The sequence below is a fragment of the Oncorhynchus mykiss genome, chromosome 6, assembly GCF_013265735.2.
Source record: "Oncorhynchus mykiss isolate Arlee chromosome 6, USDA_OmykA_1.1, whole genome shotgun sequence".
NCBI lineage: Eukaryota > Metazoa > Chordata > Actinopteri > Salmoniformes > Salmonidae > Oncorhynchus > Oncorhynchus mykiss.
The window spans coordinates 57,649,929-57,677,811 of record NC_048570.1 but is presented as its reverse complement, the minus strand read 5'-3'; the positions used below and the strand labels follow the sequence as shown (position 1 = coordinate 57,677,811).

General features: G+C 41.1%; 2 protein-coding genes across 3 annotated transcripts; one reads left to right on the top strand and one right to left on the bottom strand.

Annotated features, from left to right (window-relative positions):
• Nucleotides 1–17,896, top strand: mtch2 (mitochondrial carrier homolog 2). Its single transcript, XM_021607000.2, has 13 exons — nt 1–160; nt 1,145–1,229; nt 12,918–13,024; nt 13,352–13,378; nt 13,504–13,560; nt 13,935–13,992; nt 14,120–14,171; nt 14,264–14,323; nt 14,587–14,680; nt 15,224–15,271; nt 15,557–15,624; nt 17,007–17,082; nt 17,197–17,896. Exons 1-13 carry the CDS (start codon nt 74–76, stop codon nt 17,281–17,283), a joined length of 906 nt encoding a protein of 301 aa, XP_021462675.1. The 5' UTR covers nt 1–73; the 3' UTR covers nt 17,284–17,896.
• psmc3 (proteasome 26S subunit, ATPase 3) lies at nt 17,883–27,880 on the bottom strand. Of its 2 annotated transcripts, none has more exons than XM_021606998.2 (12): nt 27,741–27,880; nt 27,151–27,231; nt 26,833–26,958; nt 26,529–26,633; nt 25,070–25,132; nt 24,809–24,946; nt 24,568–24,711; nt 24,278–24,426; nt 24,049–24,145; nt 18,513–18,658; nt 18,340–18,421; nt 17,883–18,178 (listed from the first exon to the last, which is right to left on the bottom strand). In XM_021606998.2, the coding sequence occupies exons 1-12, from the start codon at nt 27,780–27,782 to the stop codon at nt 18,068–18,070; spliced, it is 1,284 nt and encodes a 427-aa protein (XP_021462673.1). In that variant the 5' UTR covers nt 27,783–27,880; the 3' UTR covers nt 17,883–18,067. The 2 variants fall into 2 exon arrangements, with proteins under 2 accessions (XP_021462673.1, XP_021462674.1); XM_021606999.2 differs by having other exon boundaries at nt 27,747–27,869.
• Between the last annotated feature and the right edge of the window lie 3 nt (nt 27,881–27,883).

Genomic DNA, 27,883 nt, shown 5'->3' with positions numbered 1-27,883 from the left:
GCTAACCTACTGAAGCTTCCTTCTTCTCTTCCCGGCTGGTGGGAGGAGAAGAATCCTGTCAGTTTGCTCCAACATGGCGGACACGTGTGGCCAAGTACTTCTGGGGTCAGGATTAACGGTCCTTTCCCACCCCCTCATGTACATCAAAGTTCTAGTTCAGGTAAGATATATATTGTGATTAAACAAACATAACTGACCAGAGTGTTTTGATCCAGCTATCTTTACTCCGCGACCGTTTCTGTAACTGACAGGCTACTGTAGTTAGCTGCCACAACAGCCGTAACGACTAGCTAGCTAAATAGAACTCACGTTACATTCCGGTGTTGAACTTTCCATACTCCACACAGCCGATAAATTCAAGCTGATATCAGTAAAATATTACATAAACAGCAGTTAACTTATCGTTTCAATCAGTATGTTTTTATAACTAGCTAAAATTAGTAGCTAGGGGGTAGACGTCACGAAAAGGTCGAAGAGCTAAGCTAGCTTGTTAGCTGACTAAGGAAGTAGGTTTCTACATTTTGCCGCAGATAAACAATTACCTTGTTATACAATTATTTCTATTTAGCGGTTATGTCTAAAAGGTTTACATCTTTTGTCAAAATGTACTTTAAGCATCAGGTTATGAGAATCAAAGTAACCGGTTGGGAGAATTAGGTTAGGGTTAGCTAAAATGTAACAAAACAATCTACCCTTTACCAACATTTGATAAACAGTTCCAAACTAGATATGCCCCTATTTAGCCAGCTATCATGTTAATTTCTGCGACATTATAAATACCATGAGAATAACGACTGGCTAACGTAACTAGCTAAGTCACGTTTTAAACGTTCAGGACACAATGGGCGCCCTTTGGCCCACTCACCCGTGTAACGCGAACTAGCTAGCTAAGGTTATAAAAGGACAGGGTATTTCGCTGGATCATAACTGTGTGCGCTGTTATCATAAAATGGATTACAATTGTACTGTGTCAAATGTCTGCAAAGAAAGTAAAACAAATGTTGCATATTGTTAATCTAGTTAGCGTATGAAATGGTACTAGCCCTAACTAGAATTGACTAGCACTTGGCCTTATACTGGCGTTCACGTCAATATATTATGTCATTACCTAATAAGTGGCAATTGCTCATGTACTCCTTTTCAGGTTGGCCATGAACCTCTCCCTCCCTCCCTTGGAAGAAACCTGTTTGGTAGACAAGTGTACCAGCTGCCTGGATTGTTTGCCTATGGTGAGACCTAAATTCCAGTCTACCCACTTGCAAAATGGCTAGCTAGTTTTCAATTAGCATCGGTCTGGTTGCACCAGTTAGTTGTAAGTGGGTCGTAACTACAGGCTACCCCACCTGGAGCTTCGCCTAGTAGGGGAGCAGGCGTAGGGCGTTAAATTGCGACTATAATTCATGATATGCACAGAAAATGATATACTTTTTTTCCCAATAGGATGTGAGTTTCATGTTAATATTTCATAACTGCTTTTCGAGGTGCCTATGCGCGATTCAATAGCAAAATAATACCAAAGACAGTACAGTATTAAGATAGGGCTGGGCGATATGGCCAAAATATCATATAATGGTATTTAAATGTTTGTGAATAATAAAAGTTCAACATTTGCTTTGAGTAGTGTGTGACTGACCCTACGGTGGCAACACCTACATTCTAATTGATTACAATGGGTAAAATTACATAAAGAAGTCTAACTGCCTGTAGCCTAAGACCTGAAGCAAGGAAATGCATATTCTGGATACTATTTGAAAGGATAGACTTTGAAGTTTGTGGAAATGTGAAATTAATGTAGGAGAATATAACACATTAGACCTGGTAAAAGATAATACAAAGAAAAAAACATGCAACTTTGAAATGCAAGGGAAAAGCCAAAATATAATATTCCAGGTTAGGCGCAATTTAGATTTGGTCCATTAGATGGCAGTAGTGTATGTGCAAACTATTAGACTGATTCAATGAACCATTGTATTTCGGTTCAAAATGTTATATCAATGGAGTGGTCTAGGGCACTGCATTGCAGTGCTAGCTGTGCCACCAAAGACCCTGGGTTCGAGCCCAGGCTCTGTTGCAGCCGACCGTGACCGAGAGGTCTGTGGGGCAATGCACAATTGGCCTAGCTTCGTCCGGGTAGGGAAGGTTTGGCCGGTAAGGATATCCTTGTCTCATCGCGCACCAGCAACTCCTGTGGCGGGCGCAGTGCACGCTAGCCAGGTGCACAGTGTTTCCTCTGACACATTGGTGCGGGTTGGATGCGCGCTGTGTTAAGAAGCAGTGCGGCTTGGTTGTGTTTTGGGGGACGCATGGCTTTCGACCTTTGTCTCTCCCGAGCCCGTACGGGAGTTGTAGCGATGAGACAAGATAGTAACTACTAACAATTGGATACCACGAAATTGGGGAGAAAAGGGGGTAAAAAAAAAAAAACATGTTAAATCAATACTACCAAATGTGCCTAATTGGTTTATTAATACATTTTCAAGTTCATAACTGTGCACTCTCTTCAAACAATAGCATGGTATTTCACTGTAATGGCTACTGTAAATTGGACAGTGCAGTTAAATCAACAATAATTTAAGCTTTCTGTCCATATCAGATATGTCTATGTCCTGGGAAACGTTCTTGTTACTTACAACCTCTTGCTAATCGCATTAGCCTACGTTAGCTCAACTACGTTAGCCCAACCGTCCCGGTGGAGGGACACCGATCACGTAGAGGTTCTGCATTTCCTGCACTCATTTGAGATAATTTCCACAGTGCCACATAGGGCTGCACTATATGTGCAAACAATTTAGGCCTTATTTTTAACCAAATGTTGCAATTGCGATTTGACTTGTGATTTAGAGTAAAACAGTCATGGAAATTGAATGATTATTACAATTCTATACTTAGTATTCAAAGTGCCCACAATTATATTCTATGTTTGATATAACAACAAATACAGGATACAAACACTCAAACCGGACAGTTTTATCTCTTCATTCAAATACTAAATCATGGACACTTACTGACAGTTGTGGCTGCTTTGTGTGATGTATTGTTGTCTCTACCTTCCTGTCCTTTGTGCTGTTGTCTGTTCCCAATAATGTTTGTACCGTGTTTTGTGTTGCTACCGTGCTGTGTTGTCATGTGTTGCTGCCTTGCTATGTTGTCTTAGGTCTCTCTTTATGTAGTGTTGTCTCTCTTGTCGATGTGTGTTTTGTCCTATATTTACTTTTAATCCTAGCCCCCGTCCCCGCAGGAGGCCATTTGCCTTTTGGTAGGCCGTCACTGTAAATAAGAATTTGCTCATAACTGACATACCTAGTTAAATTAAGGTTACATTTTAAAAATAAATATTAAAGGAACAGACGTGTTGACAAGTGTTTCCTAGGGGACACTAATCTTTGGCTACATTGAATGTTCTCGCTTAACTACTTAATTTTGCTTACATATTGTTGCTTTGCGTATTCCTCTTTGATTTAGAAGCTACTGCTTCACAAAAAAACATGCAGATGTACAGTACCAGTCAAAAGTTTGGAGACCTACTCATTCAAGGGTTTTTCTTTATTTATACTATTTTCTACATTGTAGAATAATAGTGAAGAAATCAAAACTATGAAATAACACATGGAATCATGTCATAACCACAAAAAATATTTTCTTCAAAGTAGCCACACTTTGCCTTGATGACAGCTTGGCACACTCTTGGCATTCTCTCAACCAGCTTCATGAGGAATGCTTTTCCAACAGTCTTGAAGGAGTTCCCACATGCTGAGCACTTGTTGGCTGCTTTTACTTCACTCTGCGGTCCAACTCATCCCAAACCATCTCAATTGGGTTGAGGTCAGGATATTGTGGAGGCCAGGTCATCTGATGCAGCACTCCATCACTCTCCTTCTTGGTCAAATAGCCCTTACACATCCTGGAGGTGTGTTGTGGGTCATTGTCCTGTGAAGAAACAAATGGTAGTCCCACTAAGCGCCAACCTGATGGGATGGCGTATTGCTGCAGAATGCTGTGGTAGCCATGCTGGTTAAGTGTGCCTTGATGTCTAAATAAATCAACCAGTGTCACCAGCAAAGCGCCCCCACACCTTCACACCTGCTCCTCCATGCTTCAAATTTGGACTTATCAGACCAAAGGACAGATTTCCACCGGTCTAATGTCCATTACTCGTGTTTCTTGGCCCAAGCAAGTCTCTTCTTGTTGGTCCATTAGTCGTGGTTTCTTTGCAGCAATTCGACCATGAAGGTCTGATTCAAGCCTCCTCTGAACAGTTGATGTTGAGATGTCTGTTACTGAACTCTGAACCATTTATTTGGGCTGCAATCTGTGGTACAGTTAACTAATGAACTTATCCTTTGGGTCTTCCTTTCCTGTGGCGGTCCTCATGAGAGCCAGTTTCATCATAGCACTTGATGGTTTATAGCGATTGCACATGAAGATATTTTCAAAGTTCTTTACATTTTCTGTATTGACTGACCTTCATGTCTTGGACTGTGATGGACTGTCGTTTCTCTTTGCTTATTTGAGCTGTTCTTGTCATAATATGGACTTGGTCTATTACCAAATAGTGGCAAGTAGCCTTGTGGTTACAGTGTTGGGCCAGTAACCGAAAGGTTGCTGGATTGAATTCCGAGCTGACAAGGTTAAAAATCTGTCGTTCTGCCCCTGAACAAGGCAGTTAACCCACTTCCCCGGTAGGCTTCCATTGAAAATAAAATGTTGTTCTTAATTGACTTTCCTAGTTAAATAAATAAAAACATTCTGTCACTGTAAATAAGAATTTGTTCATAACTGACTTACCTTGTTAAATGAAGGTTAAATTTAAAAATAAATATTAAAGGAACCGACGTGTTGACAAGTGTTTTTATTAGGGGACACTAATCTTTGGCTACATTGAAAGTTTTCGCTTAACTACTTAATTTTGCAAACATTGTTTTGCTAACAACAGGTTGCACACCTGTTAATTGTAATGCATTCCAGGTGACTGCCACATGAAGCTGGTTGAGAGAATGCCAAGAGTGTGCAAAGCTGTCATCAAGGCAAAGGGTGGCTACTTTGAAGAATCTCAAATATAAAATATAATTTGATTTGTTTAATTTTACTACATGATTCCATATGTTATTAAATGGTTTTGATGTCTACACTATTTTTCTACAATGTTGAAAAATAGTAAAAAAAAAAAAAATAACCTTAAATGAGTAGGTGTCAACTTTTGACTGGTACTGTAGGTCTACACCATCTCTGGTATTATTAGGCTGTATAGCTAGTTACGGTTGCCCTGACTCGGTACATTTTATTAGCTTGCTAGCGATTAGCATTAGCGGCTAATGAGATTTAAGCCCAATTTATTAAGAAAATACAAACTAGCTGGTTGCAGATGTAAGAAACACAAACTAATAGTGTAATTACAGTGGGACAAAAAAGTATTTAGTCAGCCACCAATTGTGCAAGTTGTCCCACTTGAGGCCTGTAATTTATCATAGGTACACATCAACTATGACAGACAAAATGAGAAAAAAAATCCAGAAAATCACATTGTAGGATTAATGAATTTATTTGCAAATGATGGTGGAAAATAAGTATTTGGTCACCTACAAACAAGCAAGATTTCTGGCTCTCACAGACCTGTAATTTCTTCTTTAAGAGGCTCCTCTGTCCTCCACTCGTTACCTGTATTAATGGCACCTGTTTGAACTTGTTATCGGTATAAAAGACACCTGTCCACAACCTTAGTCACACTCCAAACTCCACTATGGCTAAGACCAAAGAGCTGTCAAAGGACACCAGAAACAAAATTGTAGACCTGCACCAGGCTGGGAAGACTGAATCTGCAATGGGTAAGCAGCTTGGTTTGAAGAAATCAACTGTGGGAGCAATTATTAGGAAATGGAAGACATATAAGACCACTGATAATCTCCCTCGATCCGGGGCTCCACGCAAGATCTCACCCCGTGGGGTCAAAATGATCACAAGAACGGTGAGCAAAAATCCCAGAACCTCACGGGGGGACCTAGTGAATGACCTGCAGAGAGCTGGGACCAAAGTAACAAGCCTACCATCGGTAACACACTACGCCGCCAGGGACTCAAATCCTGCAGTGTCAGACGTGTCCCCCTGCTTAAGCCAGTACATGTCCAGGCCCGTCTGAAGTTTGCTAGAGAGCATTTGGATGATCCAGAAGAAGATTGGGAGAATGTCAGATGAAACCAAAATATAACTTTTTGGTAAACTCAAGTCGTCGTGTTTGGAGGACAAAGAATGCTGAGTTGCATCCAAAGAACACCATACCTACTGTAAAGCATGGGGGTGGAAACATCATGCTCTGGGGCTGTTTTTCTGCAAAGGGACCAGGACGACTCATCTGTGTAAAGGAAGGAATGAATGGGGCCATGTATCGTGAGATTTTGAGTGAAAACCTCCTTCCATCAGCAAGGGCATTGAAGATGAAACGTGGCTGGGTCTTTCAGCATGACACTAATCCCAAACACACCGCCCGGGCAACGAAGGAGGGGCTTTGTAAGAAGCCAGTCTCCAGATCTCAACCCCATAGACAATCTTTGGAGGGAGTTGAAAGTCTGTGTTGCCCAGCAACAGCCCCAAAACATCACTGCTCTAGAGGAGATCTGCATGGAGGAACGGGCCAAAATTCCAGCAACAGTGTGTGAAAACCTTGTGAAGACTTACAGAAAACGTTTGACCTCTGTCATTACCAACAAAGGGTATATAACAAATTATTGAGAAACTTTTGTTATTGACCAAATACTTATTTTCCACCATAATTTGCAAATAAATTCATTAAAAATCCTACAATGTGATTTTCTGGATTTCTTTTTTTTTTTTTTTTTTCATTTTGTCTGCCATAGTTGAAGTGTACCTATGATGAAAATTACAGTCCTCTCTCATCTTTAAGTGGGAGAACTTGCACAATTGGTGGCTGACTAAATACTTTTTTGCCCCACTGTATATAACGCTAGTGAATTTATATTAAGAACAACATTGTTTTATGTGCTGCATTGACCATGCAAAGACTGAACACAAGTGTCATGGTAGAGGAACACCAAATGTGCTCCTTGCTGACAGCGGTCGGGGCTAGGTCCCTGTGGAAACAAGGCAATAGAGCGAGAGGGTAGCGAAGTAAACTGTAAAAATGGACGTTACACACATCGTATCACATTTTAACAAACCAAACATTCAAATACTCTTAGAAGGTAAAGTAAAACCCAAACCATGCATCAATACCGGTATATCGTAAAACGTGGTATACCGCCAAGCCCTAGGCTAAAACTGCTTCTCCATTAGAAATCCTTGACTGCACTTGTAGGCGATGTTGGCTAGCTAAGCTTATGCCTAGAAACACGTAATCAGGTCTAAAGGTCGTCCCGACCTGAAATGTGCATGTGTAAGCCGTCTTATCAAAGGCACTCCTTCGATATGAAGTTGTTTTTGACGAAAATGATAACGTGTCAGTTTGTCACTTTCACTAGGTTGAAGTAATAGCATGTTCAACTACCTAAGACATTTTCTCGAATCTAGGCTGTCTTTTAGATTGAGGAAATTTTACTACTAAGGAAGAATTTTCACTTCTCTCTGACCTTTCAATCCCTGAACACTGGCCTGGTCTGTTCCGCAAACGTTCCCAGAAGTCTCGCAATGATGAGCCTCTGCGTTTAGAAACTCTGATAATACACTTGATTTATGCCACATTATAGCATGTTAAATGTGTCTGAGCAGATATTAGCAAACTAATAGATGAGCTGCTACCTCCACTTATTTGCCAGCCAGAGATCAAATAACAAAATATACAGACTGAGATTCAGTTACATGATAATCAATGTGATTCTGCCCAGGGCTTTTAGTTGGGATATAGCCTCGGCTACTACTTGAGTGAAGAGCAAATTAATGGCATTAGTCTACTTTATTCCAGTGTTTTCATCATTCAGTGATATTCATTTCCGAGGTAATTATCGATTGATCCTTCCAGTTGTGGTTAATAAAACTTGCATGCATAGTGGTGGGCTTTGCGAAGTGATGGAACATGCCATGAGGATGATAACCGCCTAGTAAAGTGCACTGCCTAGCAACCATCATTATCAATCATCAAATCTCATGAATGTGCAATGCTTACACCTGGCTTAGCTACGACTAGTCTTATTTTTGTTTAGCGCAGCACGTGTAAATTCTGATCCCAAAGTCAGACGCAGCTATGCAGACCTAATATTTAAGACCATTCATTTAAGATTACGCTCGACTGGTTCAATCGGTCATTGTTCCTTGATGGTACTAGTGATTTAGTGGTGTTTGGGTCAGCTGTTTGTTCTCCCATACCCGCCTGCAATTGCTAATAACCCATCCACCCAACTATATGGGTTGAGGCCCCCAACCGATCCTAAAATGCGCTGCATTGTCAATCCAATGTCTGCATTGGCCATGCAGCATTTACGGGGATACTGCTTCTAAAGAAGTCGGGGCATTCATACACTATAAATAACAAAAGTATGTGGACACCCCTTCAAATGAGTGGATTCGGCTATTTCAGCCACACCCGTTGCTGACAAGTATATAACATCAAGCACACAGCCATGCAATCTCCATAGACAAACATTGGCAGTAGAATGGCCCTACTAAAGAGCTCAGTGACTTTCAACATGGTACTGTCATAAGATGCCACCTTTCCAACAATTCAGTTAGTCAAATTTCTGCCCTACCAGAGCTTCCCCGGTCAACTGTAAGTGCTGTTATAGTGAAGTGGAAACTTCTAGGGTGCAACAACGGCTCAGCTGCGAAGTGGTAGGCCACACAAGCTCACAGAACGGGACCACCCTAGTGCTGAAGAGCGTAAAAATAGTCTTTCCTCGGTTGCAACACTCACTACCAAGTTTCAAACTGCGTCTGGAAGCAACGTCAGAACAAGAACTATTTGTCGGGAGCTTCATGAAATGGGTTGCCATGGCCGAGCAGACGCTCACAAACCTAAGATCACCATGCGTCTGCTGGAGTGTTGTAATCTCGCCGCCATTGGACTCTGGAGCAGTGTAAATGCATTCTCTGGAGTGATGAATCACACTTCACCATCTGGCAGTCCGACGGACAAATCTGGGTTTAGCAAATGCCAGGAGAAGGCTACCTGTATAGTGCCAATTGTAAAGTTTGTTAGAGGAATGATAGTCTGGTCCTGTGTTTCATCGTTTGGGCTAGGCCCCTTAGTTCCTTCCAGTGAAGGGATGTCTTAACGCTACAGCATACCATTTTAGATGAATCGGTGCTTCTAACTTTGTGGCAACAGTTTGGCGGTTGCCCTTTCCTGTTTCAGCATGACAATGCCCCCATGCACAAAGTGAGCTCCCTACAGAAATGGTTTGAGTTTGTTGCGGAAGAGCTTGTCTGGAGTGCACAGAGCCCTGACCTCAACCCCATCAAACACCTTTGGGATGAATTGGAAAGCTGACTGCGAGCCAGGCCTAATCGCCCCAGATCAATATCCAACTTCACTAATGCGCTTGTGGCTGAATGAATGCAAGTCCCCGCTGCAATGCTCCAAGATCTGGTGGAAAGTCTTCCCAGAAGAGTGGAGGCTGTTATAGCAGAAAAGGGGGGACTAACTCCAAATTAATGCACATAATTGTGCAATGAGATGTTGGCCGAGCAGGTGTCTACGTACTTTTGGTCATGTAGTGTACTACTTGCACTTCATGGCGCAGCGCAAGGAAGTGAGTTTCTGTTTCACCCCCACCTACCATCAACCAATCATGTCAATCCAGAGCTATACAGAGCCCTCCGTGTTGTTACAACATTTTGGTACAGATCTCAATTTTGCCTCGCATGCCTCCGGAGGCTCCACAATTGCGTGTCAACCTCCATACAGAGCCCCCGAACACACTTTCGGCTCAAGCATAATATATAAAATGCACTGTAGACTACAGTAAGACGGCAAACTATTTTTTGACATGGGGGGGGGGGGGGGGAGGGGGATGTTGGTGCTTATAATTAAGATGCATGCAGCTTATCTTCTGTCACTTATATTGTCCTAGAAGACTAAATAAGCCCTTGCTCACCAGAACGTCATAAATTGTTAGAATGCAATCTGGTTGACATCTAAATTTTTCTGTCATCCCTGCTTCTTTTGTGGAGCAGACATTTAGGGACTGGGAAGAAAATGCAATAAATAACAAACAAAGAGGAAACATTTAGTAAAATTTCCAAATTCCATTTGTTTGACCGGTTGTAAAGAAATAGAAAGTTCTGAAAATCACTCATGTTTCTAATAAGATTTCGTATTTTTTATTTTATTGAACCTTTTATTTAACTAGGCAAGTCCGTTAACCTTTCTGATCTCCCCATCCCGGATCCGGGATCGTGAATACAGACTCAAGCTCATTACCATAACGCAACGTTAACTATTCATGAAAATCGCAAATGAAATGAAATAAATATGCTAGCTCTCAAGCTTAGCCTTTTGTTAACAACACTGTCATCTCAGATTTTCAAAATATGCTTCTCAACCATTGCAAAACAAGCATTTGTGTAATAGTATTGATGGCTAACGTAGCATTTAGCATTAGCATTCAGCTGGCAACATTTACACAAAAAAACAGAAAAGCATTCAAATAAAATAATTTACCTTTGAAGAACTTCAGATGTTTTCAATGAGGAGACTCTCAGATAGCAAATGTTCAGTTTTTCCTGAAAGATTATTTGTTTAGGACAAATCGCTCCGTTTTCTGCGTCACGTTTAGCTATGAAAACCCCTGTATCCAGGATTGTGTAAATCTATCAGCAAGCTCATTAGCATAACACAACGTTAACTATTTATGAAAATCGCAAATGAAATGAAATAAATATGCCATCTCTCAAGCTTAGCCTTTTGTAAACAACACTGTCATCTCAGATTTTCAAAATATGCTTCTCAACCATAGGAAAACAATCATTTGTGTAAAAGTAGCTAGCTAGCGTTAGCATTTAGCGTTAGCATTTAGCGTTAGCATTAGCGTTAGCATCCAGCACGCAACATTAACAAAAACATAAAAGCCTTCAAATAAAATCATTTACCTTTGAAGAACTTCTGATGTTTTCAATGAGGATACTCTCAGTTAGATAGCAGATGCTCAGTTTTTCCAAAAAGATTCCTTGTGTATTAGAAATAGCTCCGTTTTATACATCACATTTGGCTACCAAAAAAAATCTGAAAATTCAGTCCTCAAAACGCGAACTTTTTTCCAAATTAACTCCATAATATCGACTGAAAACATGGCAAACGTTGTTTAGAATCAATCATCAAGGTGTTTTTCACATATCTCTTCATTGATACATCGTTCTTGGACACATGCTTTCTCCCCTGAATCAAATGGTAAAGTAGAAGCAGCTGGCAATTGCGCACCGAATTCGACGCAGGACACCAGGCGGACACTTGGAAAATGTAGTCTCTTATGGTCAATCTTCCAATGATATGCCTACAAATACGTCACAATGCTGCTAAGACCTTGGGCGAACGACAGAAAGTGTAGGCTCATTCCTTGCGCAATCACAGCCATATAAGGAGACAATGGAAAACAGAGCTTCAGAAATTCTGCTAATTCCTGGTTGCTGCATCATCTTGGTTTCGCCTGTAGAATGAGTTCTGGGGCACTTACAGACAAAATCTTTGCAGATTCTGAAACTTCAGTGTTTTCTTTCCAAAACTGTCAAGAATATGCATAGTCGAGCATCTTTTCGTGACAAAATATCGCGCTTAAAACGGGAACGTTTTTTTATCCAAAAATGAAATAGCGCCCCTAGAGCTCTAACAGGTTAAGGACAAATTCTTATTTACAATGACGTCCTAGGAACAGTGGGTTAACTGCCTTGTTCAGGGGCAGAACGACAGATTTCTACCTTGTCAGCTCTGGGATTTGATCGAGCAACCTTTCGGTTACTGGACCAACGTTCTAACCGCTAGGCTACATGCCGCCCCATGGATGCATATTGGTTGAAATACGATCAGCTTTTATGATGCTGATAACAATAGCATCTCTACAGACGGCATCTAAATGCGCTTTCGCATGCTCTCAAAATGCTGAAAGAAAGAAATAATTCCTCCACTCCTATTTCGGAGTCAAAATGTGTCCTACGTTTGGTGTATTATTTTACTGCAAGAAATGATTAATTCTGCAGGAGTTAATATTAAGGCTATGTGAGAGGTTATAGACCTACAGTCAGTGTCCAGATTTCAGTTTTCATTTAACCCATCAGAACAGTAGGCTACAGTTCCCTTGATGTGCAATAGGTCTATTTGAAGTCCCTGACTTGACTGTCCAATTTAGTATAACACCTCACAGTCATATCACACAACATATTATCCTCTTTTACCACTTCGCCAAATCTTTCCCAAACATTGACTTTTCTGGCCCTCCCTTCTCTTCATTTTCAACTCTCCATTTTGCTTTTCTCTTATTGAATTCAACTCTGACATTGTCCTTTTTGCCTCCGTGGATCCACGTTAACTCTTTCTGCCTGTTCGTAAAAGCATTTGACTATTGGCGTGTCGGCTATTTGGCGGGTGTACAGTTATGGCCCAAAGCTTATTGGCTTACAAGCTAACGCCAGATAGCTTAAAATAATGAAGGGAGGAAAAAATATTTTGCCTTTTTAGATATTATTGCTCAAGAGTTAAACATTTTATATCATTTTTAAGTATTGTTTGGTCTTATTTCAACCTGGGCTTCATCCAGACTATTTCATGACCCTAAACCAGCCCACCCTGCCGATATAACTGCAGGGACTGCGGGTTATCGGTCAACCTGCACATCACTAATAGTGATTGATTTAAACTTGACGTTAAACTCCAACTAGTAGGCAACTGGAAATAAGACTGGTCAGACTGTATGGTACGGACAGGCCAATGAACGTGTTGATTTTCTATGTGTCTGTTCTTTGATCCTGTAATTTCTGTCTTTTAGCGAAGCACATCATAAAGATTGATGGCAAGGCAGGTCTCTTTAATGGCCTAGCCCCCCGGCTCTGTGCAGGGACCATCGGCACCCTCGTACACAGCAGAGTCTTGCAGGTGGGTCTAACTGACACGCTGGCTTAGTGTAGCTGCCTAAATAAATGTTATCTGCCGTTTTCAGACCTCAGCAGTAGTCTAGCCTCAATCCCTAAATGTGATCACATTCTGTGTGGAAAGTCGTGCTCGTCAGAGAATAAGCTATATACTGGCTTGGGAATTGACTCTGTGACTTGAGCTGGATTGGCCTTTCACTGTTTTAGGATGGTGAGTTTGACAAATGCTATTTGTTTCTAAATTCATGAACTGACAAATGCTCTGGATGGCAAAGTGTCGACACCATTATGAAACTGGATCCCTGTTGAACTAATCACTTGTCTTTTACAGAGATGCCAGGATGCAGGCAAATATGAGGTAAATATTTTTGGCCTGGTTATGGGTTAATTGTATAATTGACTCTTATTTATTTTATTAAATTAAACTTATCTTTTTAAATGCAGGTTGTAGATATTTATGGTCAGTTTTACAATCCTTTTTAGGTGTCTGGAACCAGTCAGAAAGCTGAAGAGGGATCTTTACAGCATGTTGTGAATGAGGTATGTATTAATTTATCCCGTAAAGCAGATGGTTTGACAGATGTTTGTTTTTTAGCATGTTATTGCCTTTGATCTTGGGCGTGTCAAATTTGTTCCAATCAATATTGAGATTTGTTTCACAGTTCTGTTAGACGTGGGTTGAACAGACCGTAATCTATAAATTGAGTTGTGGCTTATTGCCGTGGACATCATCTGAGCATGTCTAATCGCTTGGCTGTGTTGTTTTTTTTCACCGTACGCAAGTAAGTTCATATCTGGTGCGCAGATGGCTCTTGGTGTCAGGGGATTTATCCCCAGCTTAAGCTGTCCAAGTTGGATTCTCATTTCTTCCTAAATTCTGCATCACCATTCTTTCTGTTTTTCTTTTACCACAGACAACCAAAGAGATGATAGCCCGCTCCTGTGCCACGATCGTCACACACCCCTTCCATGGTAATTGTACTGTTTGTGTCGCAACTTTTTGTCTTGTTATCCTTTGCCCTAAATGCGGTTTCTCATAGGATAATGACTACTGCATGGATACTGGGTTCTTAATGGTTATTTTCTGTTTGTACCAAAGTGATCACCTTGAGATGCATGGTCCAGTTTATCGGTAGAGAAACCAAGTACAGGTGAGTTTCTCTTAACCTAAATTCAATATGTGTTTAAATGATTTATAGCCATGTAATACTGAATATTACAAATGTTTCTTGTTGTCTTGCAGTGGAGTGTTTGATTCCATCGTCACTGTCTACAAGAATGAAGGAGTTCTGGGATTCTTTGCGTAAGTATGATCTCCCTTTGGCTACATGACCAATGTCTCATCAAGGGCATCCTTTACTCTTGACTTGCTAAATTACTAGAATACATTTGACCTCAGTAAATTCAGTCAATATTTTTAAAGTTATTTTTAGAAGTAGGTTTATGCTTGCTCCAGAATCTTGCAAATGTTTTGTTTTCTGAATGCCGTTTCCTCTGGATGTCTGTGCCATGTCTTCTCTTTCCTTGTCGTCTTAACCGCCGACTAATAGCTGTGCTCTCGTGCAGGGGCCTTATTCCTCGTTTGCTGGGTGACGTGCTCTCTCTGTGGATCTGCAACATGCTTGCCCACCTCATCAACACATACGCCATTGATGACTCAGTAAGTCAGATGGATTTGGGATTTTGCCACTTGTTTACAGGTCCAATGCGGCCGTCTTTATCTCCATCTCAAATTGCTTCTGGGTAACAATTAAGTACCTAAGCTTCTTAGCAAATAGCTTCTTAGCAAAGAGCATTTTCTCAAGCAACAGATTTGCTAGGACTGTCTAGGAGTGGCCTGAGTGGGAAACTGAAAACTATCCGTTATTGGCTGAAAGGTTTGGAACTCGTTATTGGTCTAACTAATTTACCACCTGGTGACGTCACCAGGCAGCCCAAAACACCATTCAGGTGGCCTTTTCAAATTGCTCTTACACTAAAATAAAAGGGCATCATTTTCACAGTATTATTCCAACCTCATAGTTTGGTATTCTATGTATATTTTTTTAACGTAGAAAAATCACGTTTTTGGCTGCATTGGGCCTAGTAGATGTGGCCCTCACATAAAAAAAATACCCTGTACTGAAGTGCATTTGTATGTCAGTGTAGAATGCATGGGTATGTGAATTATGACATTTTTATTTTTTTCATCCTTTTCTCACAGATGAGTCACACAGGAGAAATAAAGAACTGCTCTCAGGCTGTGACTGGGGTAAGTGTAAAACATGTTTTAAATAATAAACAGTTGATGGGATTTTTATTGGAGTCCAGTGTGGCTGTTAATGGAACATGGCGATTGCCAGGGTTGTGAGTTCACTTCCCACGGGGGATCAGTACATAATTAATTAAATAAATGTATGCACTCACTACAGTAAGTCGTTCTTTATAAGAGCGTCTACTAAATGACTAAAATGTTAATGTATTGCTTTGGTGGTTCATGTTCTGTCAATTTTGTTGGACTGTTTTAGTTCTGTAATTTCACCCTCTTGTGTTCCAGTTCTTCGCCAGTATGCTCACATACCCCTTTGTTTTGGTGTCAAACCTCATGGCTGTCAATGACTGCGGGTAAGTAGCTGTGTTTGGATGTTTTTAATCTTTTTGGTTTTAGTTTATTTACAAAATGTAGAACGCTTTGACAGATGTCAAGTTGCAATGCGTGCGTTTGCATCATCGGTTTTCATGCCATTTGAGTAAGCCTTTTTTTTCCTAATTGTTTTTCCTGAACTAGTTCTGTGCAGGTACACATTTGGATCTTAACCCGTCTTAAACAAAACGTTGCTGGTTTAAAGGCCCAGTGTTTGATATATTTTTCCACATTGAGGTTGGAATAATACTGTGAAGAATTATGCCATTTTAGTGTACGAACTGGTGGAAAAGAACACCTGATATTTCAGCCTGTTTTGGCAGAATTGAGTAATTACGGTCTTTGTTAGGAAGAAATGGTCTTCGCACAGTTTGCAACGAGCCAGGCGGTCCAAACTGCTGCATATACCCTGACTTTGCTTGCACAGAACGCAAGAGAAGTGACACAATTTGCCTAGTTAAAATAAATTCATGTTAGCAGGAAACGGTAACTAAATATGCAGGTTTTGTATTGATTTTAGGAAAGGCATTGATGTTTATGGTTAGGTACACATAGGTGCAACGGCAGCTTTTTTTTCGCGAATGTGCTTGTTAAATCACCCGTTTGGCAAAGTAGGTTGTGATTCAATGATAAATTAACAGGCACCGCATCGATTATATGCAACGCAGGACAAGCTAGTAATATCATTAAGATAAGTTTAATGCTAGCTAGCACCTTAGCTCCTTGCTGCACTCGCATAACCGGTAGTCAGCCTGCCACGCAGTCTCCTCGTGGTGTGCAATGTAATCGGCCATAATCGGTGTCCAAAAATGCAGATTACTGAATGTTTTGCAAACTTGAAATCGGCCCTAATTAATCGTTCAACCTCTAATTGAGACCTGTGTTAATTGTCTCGCAAGCCTGCTACAAGATGTTAGTCATTAGTGAATGTGCATTATGTGTGGTTCTGGTTAAATTAACAAAAAGGGCATTTTAATACTCAGTTGAACACCAGATCTGTAATTATTTTAAAAAAGCAGGTTGAACTAGATTATATTATTAGTGGGTCTATGGTTATGGAAGGCTTATTTTAGCATTTCACAAGCCCTGAATTCATTTAATTATTGTTGACTGTTCGAAATGCAGTGTATGATTTAATTGTACAACAAAGCTTATTTAACTTTTTGGCCAGATCGCCCATCCAGTTTCAAACCTCTCTGCCAATGACAGCTAGTTTTCAGGTTACATATCTCTCTCATTAGGTTTGTCTAAATAGATCCCTCACTCAGACCACCCTGACAGTCCTAGCAAAATTCTTGCTTGAGACCATTGACCTTTAAAAACTAAGGCTGGCTTTCCACATAAGCACTCCTGTCTTTTACAGGCTGGCTGGCGGTCTCCCTCCCTATGCTTCTATTTATCCAACCTGGGTGGACTGCTGGAGGCACCTGAGCCTAGAGGTAGGTTGCTGCTTTCAAAATGTTAATGCTACACAAAGAACAAGATCCTTGGTTAAGTGTTTCTAAGTTGGTGAATGATAATTTGTGCCTGTTTCGTCTTTCCTCTATTTATAGGGAAACATGAGCAGAGGCAACAGTTTATTTTTCCGGAAGCTGCCTGTGGGTAAGACGTATGCAATCGACCAGAAGAGATTTTTTTGAAGTCTTGAACTACCTGCATAGAATCTAATTGTAATTATATAAATTGACATTGCCTGAATGGGGGTGGATCGCTGGCATCTAATCCTTTGTATGCACTTGTTTACTATACTTTTTTTTTTTTTTACCTGTCATCAAGTAAAGATAAAACTGCTTTGATTGGAAATGTGAAGAGCTTCCTTTTAATAGACATTTGTAAAACTGTACTGCAGGTTAATTAAATGGAGCCGTTTCACCTAAATCCAGGAACAAACCAGATTGCCCAGTTCCTTTCTGTGATGGGAGACTGAATCTTATGTCACCTATTGCCAATATATACAATGTTTCAGAATATCTGGAATGGAGGCTCTCCTTGTTGAGTTTAAGATGGAAGTTTTATTGAAAATGTGCATGTAATGTTTAATTCAAAGGGATTTGTTATTCACGTGATCATGCTACAACTTCAAAGGGATGCGTGGTAACTTTGGGCCACACTGAGCTGACAAATGTCATCGCCTTGTCGAAGCAGTCAGGTGCTTGTATTAACTCATTGACTGATTCAAATAAAGATACTTTTTTTTGACTTCCCCAAATGGGAACATCTGAAATAAAATGCAGAGATATCTTTTCCATCCAGCCAAAGGGCAAATGTAAAGCCTTTATTCTTTCATGGACCATAAACAAGCCAAAACAGGTCTCACACGAGAGAGAAGTGACAATGTTGCACACTAACAGTACAGAGATTGGTTCATGTTTTGGACACATCTGGAGAGTATCACATGCACCCTTCCCCTGAAGCTCCAGGGCCTTAGGCGTAGTACTGCAGGTTGGCCTTTTTCTTGGCCTGTACTTCTAAGATGCCTTCCATGTAGTCCTCATGATTGAGCTCAGTTGCCCCCCTGCGAAGGGCGATCATACCCTGGAAGAGAAAGAAAGTTAAATCCATGTTTGTTCCTAAATGCATCTAGGTCTTTTTTTTTTAAAGAAAATGGGCAAATTAAGTCACTGAAAGGAAACCACGTAACTTTTAGTTATTGTGCTGGTTCTTTCACAAATTTGTGCATGTTTAGTATGACTCACCGCCTCCACACACACTGCTTTGCACTGGGCGCCATTGAAATCATCAGTGCACCTGGCCAGCTCCTCGTAGTTGACATCAGGGCTGTGGGAAGACCAGTCAGAGTTGAGCTCAAGTATATTTAATTATAAATCATATCAATTTGGCTGATGAAGCATAGCGGATTGGTCCAAACCTGACGTTCATCTTGCGTGAGTGAATCTGCATGATGCGGGCTCGTGCTTCCTCATTAGGCATTGGGAACTCAATCTTACGGTCCAGACGTCCAGAACGCAGCAGTGCGGGATCTAGGATATCCACCCTGTTCGTGGCAGCGATAACCTGGCAGAAGATCAGAAAGTCAAGGCGTCAGTGTACAATATAGTAGTCTGGAAAGACGATGTCAGCACGATACGTCGATAACGAAGGGGGCTGTGCTTTTACCAATCAAACACAGCCCCTGGTCGCCACCCCCTTCCATTACAACTGTTGGATTTTCAAATCCAAACAATGAGAAGTCTCATCCCGGGCAAAATTAAAACATTTGAGGGTGTTTAAAATAACCGATCTCAGTCCTCTTTAAAATGAACTTTGTATTCACACTGCCCTTGCACGAGGACTCAACTTTTTTGCCAGTTCACTTCACCTATTTTGTCGTCCCACTCAATGCACTCTGTTTTTACAAAGTGCAGAACCAGCCATTCCATCAGAACTTTATCGTACAGCTAGAAGATAATATAATATTGTAATCAACATGTCAATATTATTGGTAGAATAAAAACTGCAGATTAAATAACGCTGTAATTGAAAATTGTACACCCGATGTAGGCTACTGCCCCTTTATTAACTAGCCTGGACTTTGTACCCTGTGTTGTCTTCTCACTATTCAAACCCCACAATCGAATAAACAGCTTATGAAACTCAGTCTAAAGTAGGTCTTCACTGGTATAAAAAACAGGACCCATTCCGAAATGGATCTGTGGCTTTCCCACCCGACCCGATGTGTTTTTAAACAGAGAACTGTTCCGAATGGACCCGAGAACAGTCTGACCTGTTCCGAAAAGGACCAGGGCAAACAGACCAGTGCTGGTTTGGATCTGAGAGACCGTTCAGATCTGAGAGTAGAAAGAGAAAGAAACCTCCAACTGGTCGCTGCCAGCCCCATCAATAAACAAGTGGTATTGGCCAAATTATCTAGTTAGATGACTTATAAACCTCCAATAACAAATGACTATAAAACTATTAATTGTGTTTCGATGTTACGCATTTTAAATACTATTTTTTCCTAAAACAATAATTATCTACCTCACGGGTTTAGCTGTTGGAGATTTGAGCTCCAAATGCATCTGGGCATTGCATGCATATAGGCGTCCACTGCTAAAAAAAATAGGGGAACACTTAAACAACACAATGTCAATCACACTTCTGTGAAATCAAACTGTCCACTTAGGAAGCAACACTGATTGACAATAAATTTCACATGCTGTTGTGCAAATGGAATAGACAACAGGTGGAAATTATATGCAATTAGCAAGACACCCCCAATAAAGGAGTGGTTCTGCAGGTGGTGACCACAGACCACTTCTCAGTTCCTATGCTTCCTGGCTGATGTTTGGTCACTTTTGAATGCTGGCGGTGCTTTCACTCTAGTGGTAGCATGAGACGGAGTCTACAACCCACACAAGTGGCTCAGGTAGTGCAGCTCATCCAGGATGGCACATCAATGCGAGCTGTGGCAAGAAGGTTTGCTGTGTCTGTCAGCGTAGTGTCCAGAGCATGGAGGCGCTACCAGGAGACAGGCCAGTACATCAGGAGACATGGAGGAGGCCGTAGGAGGGCAACAACCCAGCAGCAGGACCGCTACCTCCGCCTTTGTGCAAGGAGGAGCACTGCCAGAGCCCTGCCGAATGACCTCCAGCAGGCCACAAATGTGCATGTGTCTGCTCAAACAGTCAGAAACAGACTCCATGAGGGTGGTATGAGGGCCCGACGTCCACAGGTGGGGGTTGTGCTTACAGCCCAACACCGTGCAGGACGTTTGGCATTTGCCAGAGAACACCAAGACTGGCAAATTCGCCACTGGCGCCCTGTGCTCTTCACAGATGAAAGCAGGTTCACACTGACCGCATGTGACAGACGTGACAGAGTCTGGAGACGCCGTGGAGAACGTTCTGCTGCCTGCAACATCCTCCAGCATGACCGGTTTGGCGGTGGGTCAGTCATGGTGTGGGGTGGCATTTCTTTGGGGGGCCGCACAGCCCTCCATGTGCTCGCCAGAGGTAGCCTGACTGCCATTAGGTACCGAGATGAGATCCTCAGACCCCTTGTGAGACCATATGCTGGTACGGTTGGCTCTGGGTTCCTCCTAATGCAAGACAATGCTAGACCTCATGTGGCTGGAGTGTGTCAACAGTTCCTGCAAGAGGATGGCATTGATGCTATGGACTGGCCCGCCCGTTCCCCAGACCTGAATCCAATTGAGCACATCTGGGACATCATGTCTCGCTCCATCCACCAACACCACGTTGCACCACAGACTGTCCAGGAGTTGGCGGATGCTTTAGTCCAGGTCTGGTAGGAGATCCCTCAGGAGACCATCCGCCACCTCATCAGGAGCATGCCCAGGTGTTGTAGGGAGGTCATACAGGCACGTAGAGGCCACACACACTACTGAACCTCATTTTTGACTTGTTTTAAGGACATTACATCAAAGTTGGATCAGCCTGTAGTGTGGTTTTCCACTTGAATTTTGAGTGTGACTCCAAATCCAGACCTCCATGGGTTGATCAATTTGATTTCCATTGATAATTTGTGTGATTTTGTTGTCATTACATTCAACTATATAAAGAAAAAAGTATTTAATAAGAATATTTCATTAATTCAGATCTAGGATGTGTTATTTTAGTGTTCCCTTTACTTTTTTGAGCAGTGTGTGTGTGTGTGTCTGTGTGTGTGTATATATATATATTTATATTAAGGGAGCAAAGCTTAGGCATAGCCCCAGAGAAAGATAGACGAAACCGACTTCTTTACACTAGTCAGATAGGCTACTACTGCTAAATAGATACGGGTGTACAGGAGGCTAATTCGTTAATTTTCAATCCGAATATTCTAAATGAAGATAAGCATTATATAGTTGGAGTAACTCTGGTAGGCATAAAACTGTTGGGAGTGCCAGTGCGCACTGCCTTCATAGGCCTGCAGTAAGCTAAGCCTAATAATAACCATACCTTCACAAAAAGTTGCTTAGCTTTATTAGGGTAATAAAAGTCAAGTCATTGTTTATAGGGAAAACACGAACAGGTTATATTATATTGCGGCATTAAATTACATTTTGCCCTCTTTGGTTTATCCTTTTCATGCTTTTAGTACCAGAATTATATTATGGCAAACATTACAGCTGGAATTTAATTTGCCTAATGAAAATGTCTCAACAGAAAAAAAAGGAAAAAAAAGTTTAACGAGCTCGGCATATATTGCACCTATTATCAACAAAGGCAATACCGAACGACAGTAATAGGCTAATGCTATTTCTTTTACAACAAGCTTAAAATAATTATTAATGACGAAACAATTTATAATAAATTCAAAAATACATAAATGACAGGTATAAAATTGTATCAAACTTGAATTGTGAGTCGCACACAATCCATTTGGCCCCGCCAACAATCTTTGTCCACTACAATATAAACATTTGTCAGCTTCTTTTCACTGTACTCTTTTTCCTCTAACTTTCATTTTACTTCAATGAAGAAGAACTCCCATCTTCACAATCAACAGTAGCCGTCCACAGCTCCTTTTAAACTCTCTCCTCAGTAGCAGGAGCCTGTGAGGTGAGCAGCTGGAATCAGTTTCAGCTGGACATAAGCTATACGTTTTATTGAGTTGCAATTTGTTGACATAAGCTCACGCAGTTCTCATCACACAAACAATAAATTAACAGAGGACGGGTCCAATCGGGTCCAGTTGGTAAATCAATTTTAATTACACATACCCAAGACCCGTAGAAATTATATCAGATCCTACCCTGATCCGAGACAAAAGTCGGAATTTAGAACCCAGACCCTCTCTGGGTTTGGGGTCTGTTGGACCTGTAAAGACCTCTAGTCTAAAGAGAACATATTGCAAACAAATAATCTGAACATCGAGTCAGTATAAAACATATTTTGTAATGTCTATGCATTCATAATCGCTAATCAATATCCAAAAACAGCAAACGTTTTTTCCACAAACCTGCACATCATCTCTCTTTTGTGGCACCAATGTGAGGGTTTATGGCACGGGAAATGGTGCTTTGTGTTCACAGTACCCCAAAAAATAAAAATAGACCGCGGAATTCAAGCAAACTGAATTGAACCCCTCGAGATGTTCTCAGTTCGGTTCACTTCAGGGGTTCTTGAGGGGTCTGAGTTCCTTTGGAGTGTTCGCACTGCACAAATTCAGCGAAGAGAACCAATCGATAATGCATTTACAACGGTCTCCTATCCAGACCAGTACGTCACAGCTCTCCCTGCGCTCTGAGTCACGTCAGCCGGGCTAACAATACAGGGCCTCCTCATAGCATAGTGAAACATCCAGTTATCCTTAGGTACCAGGTCTCTTGGGTACCTCAAGTACAGCTGATTAAAACTTTAGGGATAGGGGGCAGTATTTTCACGTCCGGATGAAAAGCGTGCCCAAAGTAAACTGCCTGCTACTCAGGCCCAGAAGCTAGGATATGCATATTATTAGTAGATTTGGATAGAAAACACTCTGTGAAGTTTCTAAAACTGTTTTAATAATGTCTGTGAGTATAACATAACTGATTTGGCAGGCGAAACCCTGAGCACAATCCATCCAGGGGGAAAAAATGTTTCGAGGTCAATCTGTTTTCCATTAGTTTTCTATGGTAAGCCCTTTTTAATAGGAATCTGCTTGCAGTTCCTATGGCTTCCACTAGATGTCAACAGTCTTTAGAAATTGGTTGATGTTTTTCTTTTGAGAAATTAAGAAGTAGCCCTGTTCTTTCCATGTGTCACTCCAGGTGGACTCAAGTATTTTGGTGCGCGTGACCTGGAACGCGCTTCACTTTGTTTTCATCCGGTATTGAACACAGTTTATCCCGTCTTAAGTTTTAGCGATTATTTATGCTTTAGGATACCTATGGTTGGATTAGGAAAGTTGTTTGAAATGTTTGGACCAAGTTTACAGGTAACTTATTAGATACTTTGTAGTCATGTTGGGCGAGTTGGAACCGGTGTATTTTCTGAATCAAACGCGCCAAATAAATTGACATTTTGGGGATATAAAGAAGGAATTTATCAAACAAAAAGGACCATTTGTGATGTTTCTGGGACATTTGAGTGCTAACAGAAGAAGATCTTCAAAGGTAAGGCATGAATTATATCGTTATTTCTGACTTTTGTGTAGCACCTGCCTGGTTGAAATATGTGTGTTTATATATGTTTTCATGTGTTGGTATGCGGGGCGCTGTCCTCAGATAATCGCATGGTCTGCTTTCGCCATAAAGCTTTTTTGAAATCTGACACTGCGGCTGGATTAACAAGAAGTTAAGCTTTATTTTGATGTGTTACACATGTATGTTTTGTGAATTTTTATTATGAGTATTTCTGTTTTTGAATTTGGCGCGCTGCAATTTCACTGGATGTTGTCTAATCAATCCCGTTACTGGGATTCGAGCGGGAAGGGATCACTAAGAAGAAAAGATTTGTTTTTAAAGAACTGAGTAATACCTTAACTTGCATGTTGGGCTGGAACCCATCCAGCTGGTTGAGGAGCTCAAGCATAGTTCTCTGAACCTCCCTGTCACCTGCTTTCTCACTGTCAAACCTGGAGAAATCAAAAGGGATCAGAGGCTTGTGTCGATGCTATTAAAACAGCTATAGAAAGCAACTGTGAAACTTATCATCGGTAGCTGGTTTACAGTGTGTAGGAATCATACAGTTTAACTGCACCACTTACCGTTTGGTTCCAATGGCGTCTAGCTCATCTATGAAGATGATGGAGGGGGCCTTCTCCTTGGCCAGGGCAAAGGCGTCTCGGACAAGCTTGGCACCATCACCAATGAACATCTGGACCAGCTGTGGGCCAGCCAGCTTGAGAAATGTGGCCTGTAGTAGGATGAAAGATAAATAAATAAAACTCTGCCTGTCTACACAATTTTACCCAAAACATAAAAGGAGTTGACACTCCTGCACAAACAAATAACCCCTTGCTAAAATACAAGCCATAAGGTCAATGTTTTGTTTTACCTTGGTCTGGGCAGCACAGGCCCTAGCCAGTAGGGTTTTCCCTGTGCCTGGGGGGCCATACATCAAAACCCCCTTAGGTGGCTGAATACCCAGGTTCTCAAACTTCTCCTTGTGGTTCATGGGCAGAACAATTGCTTCCACCAGCTGAAAGTCAAAAGAATAGCATCACATGTTGTTAAAACTGCAATTACATTCACATACGAGTGTCTAAAGAGATAAGATACAAATGATAATATCGGACCTCCTGGATCTGTTTGTCTAATCCACCAATGTCACTGTACTGTTCAGTGGGGCGCTCGTCCACCTCCATGGCTTTGACTCTGGAGTCATACTCCGTGGGCAGGGTTTCCAGGATCAAGTATGAGTCCTTGTTTACCCCCTGGTCATCACCACAGGGAAAGAGAAAAAGTGACACTCAAGCACAAACAAAAAATAAATCCATAGCTTGTTGAGCAGAGGGAGCTGCTATTCAAGGACACTCAAGTGAACATAAGGGGTTTACCACGAGGTCTCCCGGCTTCAGCTTCTCTGCATCCACCAAGCCAATGACCGGGAGGAAGTATGTCTGCAAGAGCACAAAAGGGGCAACCGCTGTCAACTACAACTGCTGAATAACTCCTATTAATAACTGTTTTAATTTACTAAGAATGACACAGGAAAAGTATTGATCAAAATGCAGTTGAACTTGGGAGGAGATCAGACCAGTGTTTCCTCTGGGAGAATTGGTAGTGGTGTGGGGAAAATGTCACAGAGGGGCTGATTTATTTTATTTTGTTCTGGTGACATTAACATTTTTTAGTCCATTTTAGTCCAAAAGGAATGAAAATAAAATTGATGACACCATCTAAAATATAATTTAAACCTCCAGAAATGACAAAAAAATAACATATTGGTAAAATTACAATTTTTTTGATATATTATCACCTGTAGCCCAACTGATGCAGCATAGTGGATATAAATAAATAGGCTGAAGAATGGGGTTTCCTTTCTGCATTTACCCTATTGGGCTAATCATTAGTAGTCGAGCATCAGGTCGGATACCCACATTCTTTCCACCCCATGGGTCGGCTCACAGTTCAGAACAATTAAATGATGGTCGGAAACATTTTAAATCAAGATAATACACATTTTAAAAACCCAGGAGTTTATTGTGTTGCGAATTCCATTCTGTGAGCGGGAAAGCCAGACATAAGGCTACCAGCCACACATGCATTGAGTGTGGAGCCGGGAACTGTCCCTTATTTGTGTTGTGCTAAAACGTTCCCTCTCTCTGCGTGATAATACAAAACTTTGCCAAGTTTACTTTCCCTGGATAGCCTAGCTCACGCGAAAATGGCTAACGTAGGCCTAAGCGGAGAAATAAAAATAACAGTTACGATAAGGGAAGACTACAAAAATATAGTGGAAATGGTGCTGCACGAGTGAAATCCCCAGTTTGGAAGGACATCACAGTAGATGGATGTAAGCAGGTAGGCCTATTGGTTTAGATAATTCAGTTCATTATTACATTAATTCAGGCATTAGTTCATTATACCATACGCAGGCCATATAAAGTATAAACCGGTGTGGCTGGTAAAAGTTTTATTAGCCAACTAAATAAAACCTATTTTCACAGCCTATATTCAATTTTGGGAATTCCCCCTCCCTATGGCACCTGTAATTTGAATGCACCTCAAAAGGATTATTAATCTCGCATAGAACAAAAAACAAGCCAACTAGGTAAATGGATAAACTATTCTATTATGGGGTTGTCAGACATTTCTATTCATTACTTGTTTGTTTGCAGAGGAAAAGTAAATGTGGACTGTTCCAGCATCTTCAAAGTGCTCCTTGGAATAAATATTTTTTAATGTTCCATATTTTGTTGGTGTGGCGGCAATGATTTTGTTGGTGCACACCGCCACGGCTAAATGACTGCTGCAGAAAACACTGGATTGGACATATTCCTAGTTGTTACTTACCTGTCTTGTAGATGTTTTGATGACAGCGCATTTGCCCTTCCTCTGGGAATCTAGATCAATGTTTGCTCCATCCTCCTCCTGGTCATTTGGGTCCACATCCAGAAGCTGCAAGACAGTTTTAAGACATCTCAAACCTAACCTGTGATGATCCAGACACTGTTGTATGGTCATAAACGGACAATTAGCTCTACACCCATCACAAAAGTGAGCTTCACAACAATTGCGCTTTTGATACTAAACTGTTCAATACAATAAAACAATTTGGCACTGAGACGAAAGTGTACACATTTCTTCATGCTCCTACCTCGATGACATTGGAGACCAGGTACGGCAGGGTCTTGTTCACTTTGATCTTCTCTGTGTTTTCTTTGATTTTGTCCTTCATGGCCTGCAGCTCATGGGTTACCCTCAATACCTCACTCTTCATGATCTACAACATAAGTCCAATTGAATGTATAGACAGACCTAGGCAACTTATTCATAATTTTCATATCATCATTTAAAAATTGGAAGGGTCAAGTATATGGTGGAGACATAACAGATAAGAAGCTGAAAAAAATAGAGAATAGTTAGGGCCATCTGATACACCAATAGCAGCTAAAATAACTAGTTAGCTATCTACCTTTATTTCACTGTCCAGAAGACGTGTCCGCTGAACGATCTCTTCGGTGGACATTTTGAGGACTTCTTCGCCGATCCCATCCTTTTGTTGACAAACAAAATTGTAATGTTATGATACAACGTAGCTATTTAGCTACTATCGTTAAAGAAATACAGTAATCATGACTCCTGGCTATAAGCTAACTAGCTGGCGGCTAATAAGACAAGCAAAATAGCCAGGCTAACGTTAGCTAACAACTTGCAGATATGTTTACGAGTCTCAGTGTGTGTAACGTTAGTTACTAGCTAACAACGTTTTTAAGTGACCAGAAAGGTGTTAACTATGTTAACAGGCTAAATACCAAGAAAAACATTTGTTTTATGTGACCAAGCTAACGTTAAAGAAAATTTGAAAATGTCCTGTGTCACTGTCCCATCAATTTAACAGGCTAGCTAACGTTAGCTTGTAGCTATGCTAGCTGACATCAGTATAAGCTCTTTCGTTTATTGGATACATGTTAACTTCATAATTACGATCATATTCAAATAATAGATGTTGTAATCAAAATAAATTGATGAACTTATTCAAATCTGTTAATTCAAGGAACAAACCTCCACCTCATCCCAAACTGATCTGTCATTCAGCGACGCCATCTTTCCTCTTGTCTTCGTGTTGGTAGTTCTTCTACTTCTTCTTTGAGGTTAATCGGCAGACTACAACCGAGGAGTTGTATTACCGCCACCTACTGTACGGG